Source organism: Ananas comosus, linkage group 8 (assembly GCF_001540865.1).
Source record: "Ananas comosus cultivar F153 linkage group 8, ASM154086v1, whole genome shotgun sequence".
Classification (NCBI taxonomy): domain Eukaryota; kingdom Viridiplantae; phylum Streptophyta; class Magnoliopsida; order Poales; family Bromeliaceae; genus Ananas; species Ananas comosus.
Window position 1 is genome coordinate 661,546 of NC_033628.1, and position 15,026 is coordinate 676,571.

At 34.9% G+C, this 15,026-nt stretch overlaps 2 protein-coding genes across 2 annotated transcripts; one reads left to right on the top strand and one right to left on the bottom strand.

The window, feature by feature from the left end:
• Positions 1,553 to 3,506, top strand: LOC109714437. Its single transcript, XM_020239068.1, has one exon. It carries the CDS (start codon positions 1,818 to 1,820, stop codon positions 3,195 to 3,197), a length of 1,380 nt encoding a protein of 459 aa, XP_020094657.1. The 5' UTR covers positions 1,553 to 1,817; the 3' UTR covers positions 3,198 to 3,506.
• Positions 8,721 to 11,664, bottom strand: LOC109713724 (protein YABBY 4-like). Its single transcript, XM_020237902.1, has 7 exons — positions 11,335 to 11,664; positions 10,961 to 11,125; positions 10,540 to 10,684; positions 10,026 to 10,074; positions 9,665 to 9,740; positions 9,346 to 9,426; positions 8,721 to 9,100 (listed from the first exon to the last, which is right to left on the bottom strand). Exons 1-7 carry the CDS (start codon positions 11,437 to 11,439, stop codon positions 9,026 to 9,028), a joined length of 696 nt encoding a protein of 231 aa, XP_020093491.1. The 5' UTR covers positions 11,440 to 11,664; the 3' UTR covers positions 8,721 to 9,025.

Genomic DNA, 15,026 nt, shown 5'->3' on the forward strand with positions numbered 1-15,026 from the left:
CTCTCTCTCTCTCATTTTCTTGTGATCTCTAATTTCTATAGCTGAATTGTGTCAAAGTTATGGAAGTTTTAAAGTTAATAACTTCAACATAAGTACAAAACCCAATTTTAAAGATTTTAAAATTGAGATTAGAATTATTGAATATGATTAGACTATCTAAAAAATCTATATATATAAATATATAAATATCTAAACTGGACTGGAATACTATTAATAGCACCAATGACTTGGTGCTATTAAATTTTCTATCATTGGATTAAAAGATGTGTGGTTAGAATGATGTAGACCCTCTAGGATTGAGTGGGTGATTGGTTGAATAGTATAATCGAACGGATGAAAATGATAAAAGAGTTAAATCTAACAGCAGAAAATTTGATAACACCAAACGCTTTGTGCGATCGATGATATCTCAGTCGAACTCTATATATCTGAGAATTTCCTTTATTGAATTAGATCATGAATTTTATATTATTTGCTGATTACCATACAGATTATCAGAACTTACAAACTGTTTTATAAAAATCTCTTAAGTATAAAAGATCAGAATGAATGGTTTACAAAGATGTTTTATTTAAAACTTTCTTTTGTTTTGATTTTCTCGGCCTTCAATTTATTCAGCATCAACTGTTACCTTTCCTGTTGGACTATAGCTCTTAAAAAAAAAAAAAAAAAATGGTAGTTGTTCACTGGTTCTAACCTAACTCATAATTAGTCGTTAATGTTTGGCCACCTAGTTTCAAGCCATCCATTAAAAAGCCCATAAATTAATTTGCAACCACCCTCACATTTGTAAGAGGGTTTATTTGTAAATTGCTTTACTTCTGAGTAATTAATGTTTAGTGTGATATTAAAAATTTCCGTAGCTGAAAAATATGAACCAATCACAAAGCCAATTCCGTTGGGAAGGTGCGTCATAAATGTAAGGGGAATAATGATGATTCATGGGTCAGTCTTAATTATGTTCTGACGCTGATTTCGAGGTGTTAACAATTTAGCTTGATTTTAGATTCAATAAAAATTTCTATTTCAATACTAGAAAAAAAAAATAAAGATAAACGATCAACTAGTGTTCAACTAGTACGACCAAAAATATTATGTAAATCTCCGTAGCATATCCATATTTTAGAAGTAAAACCTGCAAAACTAGATTTAGTCTAATTTATTTAAGAATTTGTTTTTCTTCTTTTCGACTCAATATAAATATATATTTTGAGATTTTTTTAGACTAAAGATCTGGGAACAAACTACATATCAGAATAGATAAAAATAAATTTTAAATTGTGAAAAAAAAAGAAGAAATATCATTATACATCCACAGGAGCCAAATGAGCAGGTATTGTATTGCATTACTCTGATGTCTCCTTTTAGCACAGCCAATTGAAAAAATATATCTGCCACTGCTAAATAACGACCGACACTAATCATCATAGCTCATGATTCAACCTTACTAATTTTAATTTTCTCTAGCGTGACAAAAGAAGACGAGAGAGAAAAAAAAAACTTTAATAAGCTTCTGCTTTTTTAATAAGAAGAAAAAGCCAAAATCTTAAAGAGAGAGAACCAAAAAAAAGAAAAATCTAAGAGAGAAAAAACCAAAAACCCAAATCAACAGCTCACCAAACGAAAATTCCTCTTTGGGGGGTTCTCCAAATTATCGAACACATGACACACCTCGCCCTTTACCTTTTCGCGTTCTCTCCACTCTCCATTCTAAAAGAGAACACACCACCCCCACTCTTGTATCCCCAATGTTGCTTTTGTAATTGGCAGTACTTTGCGTACCCCAAAAACTCCCCCCATACCTGAAGACCGGCGAAATGCTTCAGAAGTTCGCCCTAGCGTTCAAGACCAAGACCATCGAATTCTTCGCCGAGGAGGAGGAGGAGGAAGACGACGATGACGTGGCGTCGATCAGGGCCGTCCAGGACCTCCTCGACCCCACCCCGGAGGCGATCATCACCGACCAGCGCGTCGTCGTCCTCAAGCCCGACCCTAACCCTAACCCTAACCCTAGCGCTAGCGCGCCAGACGCCGGAACCCTAATATCAGCCGTGTTCGCCACGCTCTCCTCCTTCCACGCAGCCTACCTCCGGCTCCAAACCGCCCACTCCCCGCTCCTCCCCGACGACCTCCGCTCCGCCGACGCCGACGCGGTCTCCCACCTCCGCCGCCTCTCCGACCTCAGGCGCCTCCGCCTCCTCTCCCCGAACCCTAACCCTAACCCTAATTCCGCCCCCGATCCCACTCTCTCCGCGCACCTCGAGGCCCAGGTGCGGGAGAACCAGAGCCTGCTCCGGACCTTCGACGCCGTCATCAACCGCCTCCAAGCCGATATCGATCGCAAGGACGGAGAAGCCGCCGAGCTGCGGCGGCGCCTCCACGACGCCGACGCCGCCAACGCCAAGCTCGCGGCGCGGCTCGACAGGGCCTGCGCGCCGCCGCCGGAGGAGAACGTCGAGGCGCTCCTCTCCGTCGGGGTCTTCGATTCCGTGCTCAGAGATGCTTGCCGCATCACGCACCGGTTCGCGAAAGTCCTGGTCGATTTGATGAAGGCGAACGGAATGGATTTGAGCCTCGCCGCCGATTCCATCCACAGTGGTGTGAATTATGCCAAGCCGAGGCACTGCCGGTATGCCATTTTGTCGTGCGTATGTTTAGGGATGTTTGGGGGATTCGATTCTTACAATTTCGGCTGCGAAGAGAGCGGAATTGGGTTCGATGATATTGACGCGAAGCATCGGAGAATCGATTCGCTGAGGCAATTCATTGAGCACTCATCCGCCGATCCATTTGAGCTGATTAGCGACGACCCAAGCAATGACTTCTCAAAATTCTGCAAGAGAAAGTATCAGCAGCTCATCCATCCGGGTATGGAGTCTGCTCTTTTCGGCACTTCGGAATGCCGCGAGTCTTTATGGGGTGCGTTGAGGCCGTCGAACCCTCTCTACGAATCGTTTGTAATCATGGCGAGCTCGATATGGACGCTTCATAGATTGGCCTGGGCGTATGATCCGGTGGTGGAAATATTTCAGGTGGGCCGGGGGACGGAATTCTCGATGGTCTACATGGAGAATATTGTTCGAAAGGCCATTCCAGCGAACTCAAAGGTTGGATTCACGGTGGTTCCGGGGTTTCGGGTCGGAGGGACGGTGATTCAGTGCAAGGTGTATCTAGAGAGTGTGAAGAAGGAAGTATAGTCTCATATATTCTAAAAAATTGTACATGGAAAGATTAGAGTCACCGCGCCCTTCTGGTGTAGAAGATAGCATGGAAGGCTTCGGGGATTCTATCAATAACTGCGAGGATTACAGGGTTGTTAATTGTCTTTGTTTGGATTACAGTTTTCATCATATAAAACTGCAGTCAGGATTGTATGGTATATTATTGATGGTATATTATTGATAATTGTGTAGTCTAATAAATAGTTCCCAATATTTTGTTTGGCACTTTGGCTTTGAGGCTTCATTTTGTTTTGAGTGCATATTTGATTCTCTGTTCTTCACCAACTGATCATCTAACTGTGAGCAATGATTATGTCTTCGCGAATCTTTTCCACTTGTTTTTATAGAAGATTCAAGTTAAATGTGGTTGAATTTGGTTGTAGATTTTGCTGTTTTCTACAGCAAATTGGTGGCCGGGAGGAATCCTACTTTATCTGAGGTTAGCAGAAGATGAAAGAGGCCTTGACCCATTATTCTTTCCTTACATTTGGGTGAATGCTTTTCCTTCTTTTTTTTTTACTTCTTTTCCCTCTTAATGCTTTAAAGACTACATTCCTAGACACGCCATCATTTTTATTTGCTACAAAACATATGAAATCTTTAATTAAGAGGTTGTCTGAAAACCTACAACCACTTGCTCTGCATTGCTTTTTTCAGGCACTATCATTGTTGACTTTGTTAAATTATATCAACTATTTTGATAAAATGCTCATAGATAGTGAACAATATGTGCACGTCTAGAGCTAGGCTAGTTTTGATATCAGCAACTTGGTTGTTTAAGTTTTCTTATTATTAATTGATTCGTGACCTTTTAATTGTTGCATGATTCTCTTGCTTTGTACTTGGTGGCTATAATAATCGAATATATGGTAGTTATTCACATGTTATTTATCATTTAGCCTTTGTTTATGCTACCTGAACTTTCTAACAAATTTCCTTCTTATCATGAGAAATTTTATTTAGTTCACACATTGTTTCAGCTCGGGGCAGGGTGAACATTTCTGATAGCCACCGCTTACACCCATGAGAAAAGAGGTGAAAAAGAAAGAATAAGAGATGAGGAATGCTGTACTTACAAACAAATTTTACAAACTAGCTTATGTGGCTGTATTTAATCGATGGAAAAGTGTAAATCACAAGAAAATAAGCATGATTTATAATTCAGAGGTTGAAATTTAATTTTGTTTGCATAGTGTTATAAGATTTGTTTATAAGAAAAGCATTTTCCATTATAGAGATATAGATTTTCTGAAGATCGTTGGAATGAGATAAGTTTATTAATATGATTAGTAGGACTTTTGCTATAATTCAGGTCCATGATTTGAAGTAGTTGGTTAATGGATAATCCAGCTTGGCATGAACAGCTGGTGGCTTACTTTGCAGTACTTAGATGTTGTGTATATTATTAATTTTGCATGTGAATGGGGCAGGTATGTCCTTTGCTTATTCATTAATCTCTGCTCAGATTCTAGTTCTCTTGCTTTGCTAAGGAATAAAAGAATGGCTTGCTTTTGATCTTCTCATATGATGTTAGATCATTATCCTGTTTCCTTGAATTTTTTGCTAGAAAAATAAGCGCATGTTGCTTTTGTTTTTGAGCTGTTTGTTCTTTAGTTTCTTGTTAGAGCAGAACCCCTTTGTACTAATGATAGGGCTTGTCCTCTAATCAAGCATGTCTCTAAGAATCTGTTATAAGGTAGTATTTACCGTATTTGAGGGAACTGTTTAACTCTGATGTTTCATATATTTCATATATATATGCTGCACTGTTCTCTGTACTCTGTAATCCAATCCTAATCCAACCCCACATATGAATATATAATAGGGTAAATTTCATATACCATCCTGCAGTTTCGCATTTTCTCACTTTAGTACTCTGTGGTTTAAAATGTATCAAGTTAAGTGTCTTGTGGTTTTATTTTTATCTTTTTGTTAGCTGCTTCGTTAATGGTTTATTAAATTATATGCAAAAAACTTCAGACGCTCAACTTAGGTTTATTGAATATTCACTTTAGTATTATTTAGTTTTAACTTTGTTACTGATTTAATGAAAAAAATTAGTAGAATTTATAATAAAAAGATAAAAAAGAAACCACGGCACACTATATTGATACACTTTAAACCATAGAGTACTAAAGCGAGAAAGTGTGAAACCGCAAGGGTGGTATTTGAAGTTTTTCCTACATACTAACTAGGAGTTCTAATCCAACCACCCAGTTCTATCTTCTGTTGGGGTATTTTCACTCTAATCCAACAAAACCTCCTCTCAAGTTTTAAATAATAAATATTAGGTACTAAAGATTCACTTCATCATCATCATCTAAAAGAATAAAAATAGAAACATATGATATTATCAGCATATAGAATGTATGTTGTCTAATTTTTACAATATAACTAGCATTTTACATTAGATCAAAATGGGCCGGTTTGTGTTGGGTTGGGTGGGTTTTGATTGGGTTCGATCCGATACCAAATCCGACCCAACCCAAAGTAGAGTCAAATTAAAGATTTGCAAAATCTAATCTAACTCAAGTTCTAAATTTGACAGCCCAATTTGGCCCATCGATCAGGTTGAGTTGGAGAGATTTTGGCTGAAACAAAGTTCTAATTTGAAGCTTCGCTTCTACTATATGACTAATGTTGTTTGGGAGTTTTAGTTGATTTTAGAATCGGGCAAAAAAATAATGATAATAAAATCAATTATTTATTCCATTTCTCTATCCGTGAGCTTGAGACTAGTATGGTAATGCGGTGGCTAATAACACTATTTTTATACTAAAAAATATAAAAATTCCGCCAATTTTTTCTCTATCAATATTATAAAATTATGACAGCAATTAAAAAAGAAATATGGTTTTAAAATTTCTGAACCTTTGAAGGTATAGAAGTGGTGCTTTTAGCTTGATACAGTTTTATCAATTTAGGCCTCAGAGCTTTTTAGACCTGCCATATGATACTGTACAATTTAATAAAATTTTAATTTATTAAAAATAAATGTTGCTAAAAGCAAAATTAGAAAGGCTTTAGAGCGGGCAATGCAACGTACTCTTATAAAAAGCCTCTAATACGACAAAAAACCGTACTGTTTTGTGATTTGCTATTATTTGTCTTCTTCTTAGTTCACTGTAACAATTAGTGTTTAATGTGAAAAAATAATAATAATTAGGCTAAATTACAGTTTTGATTCTCAATTTATGGGATGCATGACATTTTGTCCCTTGAACTTAATTTATTTTATTATAATTTTGACTCAAATTTTCTAAATTATTATAGTTGAAATTTATAATTAAATTAATTGACTAAATATTAATACATTGCGGATTTACAAATAATGTGACATTCTAATCATAATACTAGTTACAGCAGTTTTATATTAGCAGTACATTAATATTTAATCAGCTAAATCAAATTATAAAATTTAATTAAAAATTATAATGAATTAAATCTGAGAACCCAAATATTAATCACACAACTCCATAATTTGAAGATATATAATTTAGCCTAATAATTATCACAATGCTGGATGCATTATACTAGTGCTCTGCTTTGCAGCTTGCGTACCCGAATTCTCCATAGAAGTGTCACATCACCTTATCAACAAACAAGACATGCACTTCACCTTCTCTCTCTCTACTCTATAGCTTTTATACTTTAAGGTACCGTTTGGTTCGGGTATAAGCAAGAATTAGCTATTACAGGTATAGGTACAAGTATAGGGATAAGAAAAATAGCGTTTGGATGAAAATTGGGTTGTTTCCGGAGATAAGAAAAATAGCGATTGGATAGATAATATGGAATAAGAAAAATATTAGGTAGTTTTATATAAAAAATGGAGGTGTTGGTGGGAATAGTTATAACCGGTTATTATAGATAACCGAAAACTACTGTTTTCGGATAAAAAATTAGTGTTTGAGTATAAAAGGGGGATAAGGGCCTATCCCTATCCCTATCCCCTAACCAAACACTGCCTTAAAATCACTAAGTTATTGGTGCCCGTGGGTTTCGGCCTTTGTATTAAGATTTGTAGGATTAGAATAATAATGGTACCTTAGTTTTAGTGTATAGTTGGTGAAATAGTATGATTTAAAAGATAGAATTGATCAAAATAATATATATTTAACAGGGTAAAATTTATAAGCATTAAATACTTGGTGCTTTTCAAAGCAACATAACCAAACTCTCTTTCTCTCTCTATTACTTGTCCAGTATTATCTCAACCCTTTTCTCTTGGCCTCTTCTGACAGGCGAATTATTGCTTGTTTTCGGTGCACTCGTCAAAATGTCTAGAAAACTCTCTCAACTGTAGGACATTCCAAAATACATCTTCTAACTAATTTTACTTTATTGGTGCATGCTAAGATTTTGATTTCTCAGTTTACATTATTTTCGCCAGTGAAATATGGAATTTTGTTATTAATTCAACCGCCTTCGAATTCCTTTTTAGATGATGAAAAAATGAATTTTGTTAATTGTTGACGAACTGCAATTACCAGAGGTGTTAATTTAAACAAAACTTTAATTTAGTATATATATATATATAGGAAACTAATTCAAATTAAAACCAATCAAAGGTTGAGTAGTAGTTAAAAGGGCAAAAAAAAAAAAAAAGAAAGAAAAAGTTTTGAGGGTTTAGTGCAAAATGGCCTACGTTTGAGTGGTGTCTCCGTGCATTTTAACCTTTCTTTTGTATATAATAAAAGGTGTACGTAGCTTAATTTGATACATATAGGCTTATGATAATTGACAATGCTTGGAGACTAAGAAAANTAATATTTTTTTTCAGATTCAGATGCATTTCGCATGTCACGTAATGTAGTGTTGTATGATGAAATACCTACTTAAGAGTAAGGCTATTACGAGAAAGAATTATATGTAAAATCCTTTTTTCGCAAAGTATTGTCATGTATTCTGATAAAAAATATTAAATTGAAGCTGGTATTTGTTTTCACTATTGGAGCAACATTTTGATTTTTTATTTTTTTTTATTTGTCACATGCTCTAAAGATCGAATTGGCCAAAAAAAAAAATTCAATGAAATGAAACCGATCAGATTTTTTTTTTTTTTGTCCCGCATCAGTATATGCATACAACATCGACTATCGCCCACTATTTGTGGTCTATGAATCCGAAGCACCAACTGAACAGCTGAACTCAAATAGCACCTTGGATTTACAAAACTTAAAAGAGTACAACTGTACAAGCTAATTAATTCTCTTTAATTATTTATCGTCTCTCCAATCAATAAATTTAATTGAAGCTGGTGTTCAATTTCCACTCGATACAGTTTCATATATCCAACTAATTGCTAGTACACCTAAATAACAATATTGACTGTGTTATGCCCAAAATTTATTCATCATTTAAATTTGAACTGTAAAGAGAATTTATTGATTTGAGAAACTGTTAAACACCAGCTTCAATTAAATAAAAGGGAAAGAAAATGCCAACGAGAATTAATTTAAATTTGAGCTGCCCAAAAGGGAAAGAAAAAGAAAAATAAACATAAAAAGCTTACATGATCATAAAACAAAATGGAACAATTAATGTGTGGAACTAACTAATTAAGTAACTAGGCTTCGTTGAAAAGCATACTGTAACATTACGACCATTGTTTTAGAGTACGTAAATTAATCTACATGAAAACCACCTAATAGAAGGCTTAAAAAAAAATAATAAGAAGCCATATGATGATATGAAAAATTTGGAGAGATAAAACCCTACCTACATATGTAGTAAACATTTTAAGTAAGAAAGAGAGAGAGAGAGAGATCGAGGAACCGAAACCCTAACATCATCAGCGTGCCCTAGAACGGAGCGATTCCCATGTTCGCTGTAGCGGCGGCGTAGAGCCCGTCCTTGAGAAGAACATCCTTACTCCCCTGGAATTAGTAAACCCACAAGAGTAAATAATAAACATGTGTGGTGTAAAATAAAAAAAAAATTAAAAAAAAATCTTATTATTATTATATTATATATATACTAAAAAGGAGAAACGCATGAGTATATATATATAGAGGAGCGTATACATATATATATATATATATATATATATATAGAGAGAGAGAGAGAGAGAGAGAGAGAGAGCTTCATGTAGGGTTATTTTTAGGGTTTTATCAGGGTTCACCTGCTGTGGGCAGATGCTGGGCTTCTTCAGGCTTTGATTATTAGGCATGAGGCCGAAGTGGATGTGTGGGAAGTAGGCCCACTGATTCAAAAAAAGTCACCAAAAAAATATTAAAATAACAAAAACATGAGAACGTGTATATATANTATATATATATATGAGATGTGAAGTAAACCCTAGAGTAGAGATTTCTTTCTCAACCCACCTACCCCCAAAAAAGTACGTGTATATATATATATGTATATATATATATGTATGTATGTATGTATAAAGTACAGTAGAGAGAAAGAGAGAGAGATTTTTGGGGTGTTAGGGTTACATTTTTGGCAGCAGCGCTGAAGGCCTCTCTGTGGGAGATGTCGGGGTTGCCAGCCTTGATGCGTTGGATTTCATCCCTGCCATCAGCCATGCATCACCAAACTTGAATAATTTTTCTTTCTTCAACTGATCATGCATTGTTGACTAATTTTAGCAGCTACAAAAATTGAGCGCACTTGTTTGGATATATTAATATCTTGTTTGATATATCCCCGGATGAAAATAAATATATTCTGATATCCAAACAGATGCATAAAAAAAAAAAATAGTAGAGAACGTTTCTTTTGTAATTGTTTTCTGTTGTTTTGGCTTTGACATTTGAATCGAAAACATCATAAACTGCATGAAATTAAACTACTTACTTGATGAATCGGTTGTAAGCCGACGGAACTCTCTGCCGCTTCTCCGGAGCTGCGTTCGCCATCGATCGCGCGGATTAATAAATTAATAAACATCATATGGGAGTTAATATTAGGGGAGCTAAACTAAGTAGAATTAATATTGGATGAGTTTGAGCAACTGTGTAGGAATAGCTATTGTTGGAGATCAATGGAGAGCAGTGTTCATGCATTTAATGCAGCGTATTGTTTAGAGCAGACCACAAGACAACCTCGACAATGTTCAGGGTTTAGCCTTTATATATAGGTACCAACTTTTTTTTTTTTTTATAAAAAAATGATTTAATTAATTCTTCTTTACTTCCATAATGTAGCTCTCCCCAATGATTCTCTTGTATGCATGACAGGTTGGTTCAATAGGGGTAGATTCAATAGAATAGAATCTTAGTGATAAGTCCATAGTGAAAAAAAAGAAACAAAAAAGAGAATGCTTGATTTTTTTTTTAATAAGAATCACTCATGAAGATGATCATCTCACCTCTGTTGATCACAACTGGGTTCTGAGGGAGCTCTTGATCTTCTCTTCCTCTCACCGACGTCGCCGCTCCGTTGTTGTTGCTGAGGCTGGTCACGTTGGGCTGATCCAGAACCAAGCTTGGAGGTGGTGGGTATGGTATCTCACCCTGAACCATTAATATCATTCCATCAACAAAAGCGCACTTAGAGCTTGTTTGGTTTCGCTTCTGCTTTGGTTTTAGCTCCAATGATCACCTCTACCAGAAGCATTTACCAAATAGGGAATACCTAATCTTTTTCAGATTCTATGGTCCAAAAGTTGAACCTCTAATTTGGATCGAGCTAGCCTATGGTCCTTCTATAGAGTGAAACATCTGGAACGGTATGCTACGGTTAAACAGTACTTTATTGAACAGCACTATGAGCACCGAAAAATATCATACCAAGAGGGTTTGGTGGGTGGGGGAAAGGAATGGATATTGTGCAAAGTGGAACTGGTTGGCCCCCGCGGCGAGAAGGAGAGCCCTCATGTTGACAGAGAGGAGGTTCCCACAGTGGCCGCACCGCACTGTCACCGTCTTTAGTAAGCTACTACATGGAACGCTCACCTGCCCAATAGTATTATAAAGCAAAAAAAGCGAAAAAGAAGAAGAATAGTGTTCTTGTGATGACTTAATTATATAGCTCGAACCAAAACCAAACCGGGTAAGCCACGAAAATGGCAAGTAAAGGTACTCTTTTTGCATATATATGTGTAGAATAGAGAAATGAATAGTTAGAGGGGATCATGAAGCAGTAACATATGTATTAGCAATACCGCGAGGACGGAGTCGCAAAAGTTGCAGTGGACGTAGCAGAGTTGCTCGGAGAGGGGAGGAGGGGAGAGGTGTTCCAAAGGAAAGGTGGCTGAGGAAGATGCCATTTTGTTGTTGTTGTTGTTGTTGTTGTTGTTGATGATGATGATTAAAAGATGATTTGATTGGGCACAGAAGAGATCTAGCTAGGTGAAATACGATCGAATGTATTTGTGATGTGGGTTAATTTTTTCTTCTCTTTGATGTGAGTATGTGATTTGATGCGTTGATTTGATGATTTGATTGATTGGTGATTCGATAGAACCTTGGATCTGTTGTTTGTGGATTTGGAAAAAAAAAAAAAAAAAAAAAAAAGAAGAAAAGGGTGGCTCTTTGGGTGGGAGAGGAAAGAGAGGGAGAGAAAGGGTGAATAATGAATGCAGTGATGATGGAGAGAGAGAGAGAGAGAGAGAGAGAGAGAGAGAGAGAGAGAGGGAAAAGGGAAAGGAGATGCTGTGGAAAATGAATGAGAGTGAAAGAGAAATAGAGCAAAGCCAACACAACTATCTCTCTCTCTCTCTCTCTCTCTCTAGATTTCTCTCTATATACCAAACAAGGACACGAGTCACTGCAATTATAGAGGTATTTAATGCATAGAATATGGGTTATAGATCTTTAATACGGAATAGAGGGTGTGATTGAGTGAGTGGTGGGGAACAGTTTTTCTGAAGCCATGCACTATTGTGGTTTGATGAAATTGTTATTGGCTGAGCCAGTTTGCGCCATTATCAGATAATTTTGAGTCTAATTAAAATGGATGCACTTTGGAAGCATATTCTAGTTGACTAGGAGAACTTATTATTGGTTATATAATATAGATCTATAACTGTTCAAAGAAACCCAAACAGTACTTATTTGCCATATTGAGTTTAATGGTTGATACCTAACGTTCCAAGTTCGAAACCTAATATGGTTAGTATATTATCTTTGTCTCTTAAAAAAGAAAAAAAAAAAAGTAGAATCTTTCCTCCCAAAAAATAATTAGTTGTGAAAAATTTCCACCAGATATATATATAAGAACATTGGAAATTACCACATAGCTTTTCTTTTTTTTTTTGGTGAAGCTCATTTTGATTTTTTTTTTTTTTTTGAAAGAAAGGTAACATGCAATTCGCTTTATTCATTATTTTTAATAAATAAACTTAGCTAGAAATACGAAGCAACAAGCTAGACTTCAAATTTGGAATCTCGAGTACCAACTACAGAACCTTGTGCCATTTACGCTAGGAACGATCAATAGCTCATTTTGATTTTTGCTCATGATAAATGCTCTGTAGCTTTTGTTTTTAAAATCATTTGGTTTCTATTTTCTACGTAGAAAATTCGTTCTAGAAGTAAAACTAAATAAGTACTCTGAGGGGCATCACATTTTTCAATCATGCATCAAGGCCACATTAGAGCTCTATGCATGTCTTCATCAGCTTGCATAACATTTCTACAGAAACTGCGAATACATCTAAAATAAGCTTACTCTATCATTTGTATTTTGTTACTGAAACTGCGATTCTTGTGTCCACCTCAAACCCAATCACATCACCAGGTTTGGTGAGGTGGAGCAAGCCCATGAGGTGGGCCCAACATGGGACCATGTGTATATCGGAGGAAAAATTCTAGAATGCAACGGGTATATTAGTGACGTGGCGTAACAAACCAATCAAATTAATCCTTTTAAGAATATATGTCCCATCATGATTGTAAAAAAGTATTTTTATTGTATTTTTGTTTGAAAAGAATGAATGTGATTGGTTTGTTATTGATGACGTGGTGCAAGTGTGACAGTGTAGAATTCCTCATATCGGAGAAACCATTGCATGCACGTGGTGTACCGCGTGTGTATCTAAATCTATACCCCATCGTAAAGACATTAAAATTAAAATTTTAATTTTTAATTAGATATGTTCCATGGCCTTTAAATTATTTTTTTTAATGAATCGAGCATTAATCAATAATCTTTTTCTGTAAAATTGATTTTGAAACTACTTGATTCATGAATTACATACTAGCTAGCTTTTAAAACTTATGATTTATTATATATAAATATATGGACGTTGCATGACATGTTAGATCTCATCTATCCTATTATATATTAAATTTTAAAATGTTAATTATCGAGTGTTGTATATAAAAAACTAATAAGTATAGAAGTATTACTCATAAAATAAACGGTACTAGATATCTTTCTCTCTCTCTCAAAAAAAAAAAGCCAACACATTCCATACACAAACACTCGATATTTGATACCAGAATATTCCTCTTTGGCCTAAATTAGTGTAAAATTAATGCCCAAATTTAGAATATCAATCAATATTTTTCAAATTTTGTGATATATAATTAAAAATACTCACGATATGAAGTAACTTTTTAACTTGCTACATGTTAAAATGACATCTTTATTTTTTATTTATCAACGGTTAAATTTTTTTTTACTTTTATAAAACAAAGTATCAAACTATTTCTCTTATTTTACAGAAATAAACTAAGTTACAAATATAAAGCAATTATGTTTCGAACTTATAAAATAAACTTAGATAAAAATATAAATTAACTAAGTTTCGAATTTGAGAACTCGTGTGCTAACCATTAAGTTATTTTGCCACCTGCGCTATATACAGTTGGTAGGTGTTGGCATCATTATCTTCACATGAAGAATACATATATATATAGGCTGGAATGTTTCTAATAGTACCAAGTCAATAGTGCTAATAAGTTTTCAGACCTTGGATAAAGAAATGTACGGTTAGGATGATAATGATCCTCTAAAACTGAGTGGGTGATTGGTTGAATAATATGATTTAACGAACGAAAATGCTCAAAAAGATAAATCTAATAGTGGAATTAAAACTTGGTAGCACCAAATACTTAGTGCCATTACAAGCACTCCAGCCGAACTCTCTTTCTCTCTCTACATATAGTGATGCACTATATTGTCGTTGTCGTTTTCCTCGTTCTATTTAGTTCTTTGTGCCGCGAAGCACACTTCCCCGTGCAAGTAAGAGTTCAAATATATATTTTTTTTCAACAAAATTTCTTTTATTTTTTTGAACAAAAGATAACAAACTATTTTTAAATTTTTTTTCAAAATAAATTTAATTAAAAATATAAAATAATTATTCTTCAAACTTAAAAATTTTAAGTATCAATGATTAAATTGGATAAGTAAAAACCATAGAATTGATTATAAGTGCATGCGATATTCCCGAGGCAAAGATTGTCGACCCGGAAAGGGACGTTTGCATGCGCTTGTTAGCCTTTTTCTCATTCATCCGTTGTTTTCATAACAACGAGCGTACGATCGAGCACGCTTAAATACATTTGCCATTTTTTGATTTTTTTTCTTAAATAATTAAGATTAAGATGTGAAATAGTATAGAAGATAAAGATGAATTATTTACATTCTTTTTGTTTTCCAATAATTTTAATATAATTTGTCATCTATAAATTGGTTGGATACAAGAAAAGAAAAGTTTATTAAATTAATTAGTTATACTGAATTAAAGTTTAAAAAAGTAAAAAAAAAAGAAGACAAAGATGTCAAACGAGACCTTAAGGTTTTTTTCTTTTTTTTTTTTTCACCCCTTCAAGAGTAAAATATATGCGTACTCTTACACTATAAATATTGTGATTTAGTGCATGCACTTGTCACAATTTAATTACT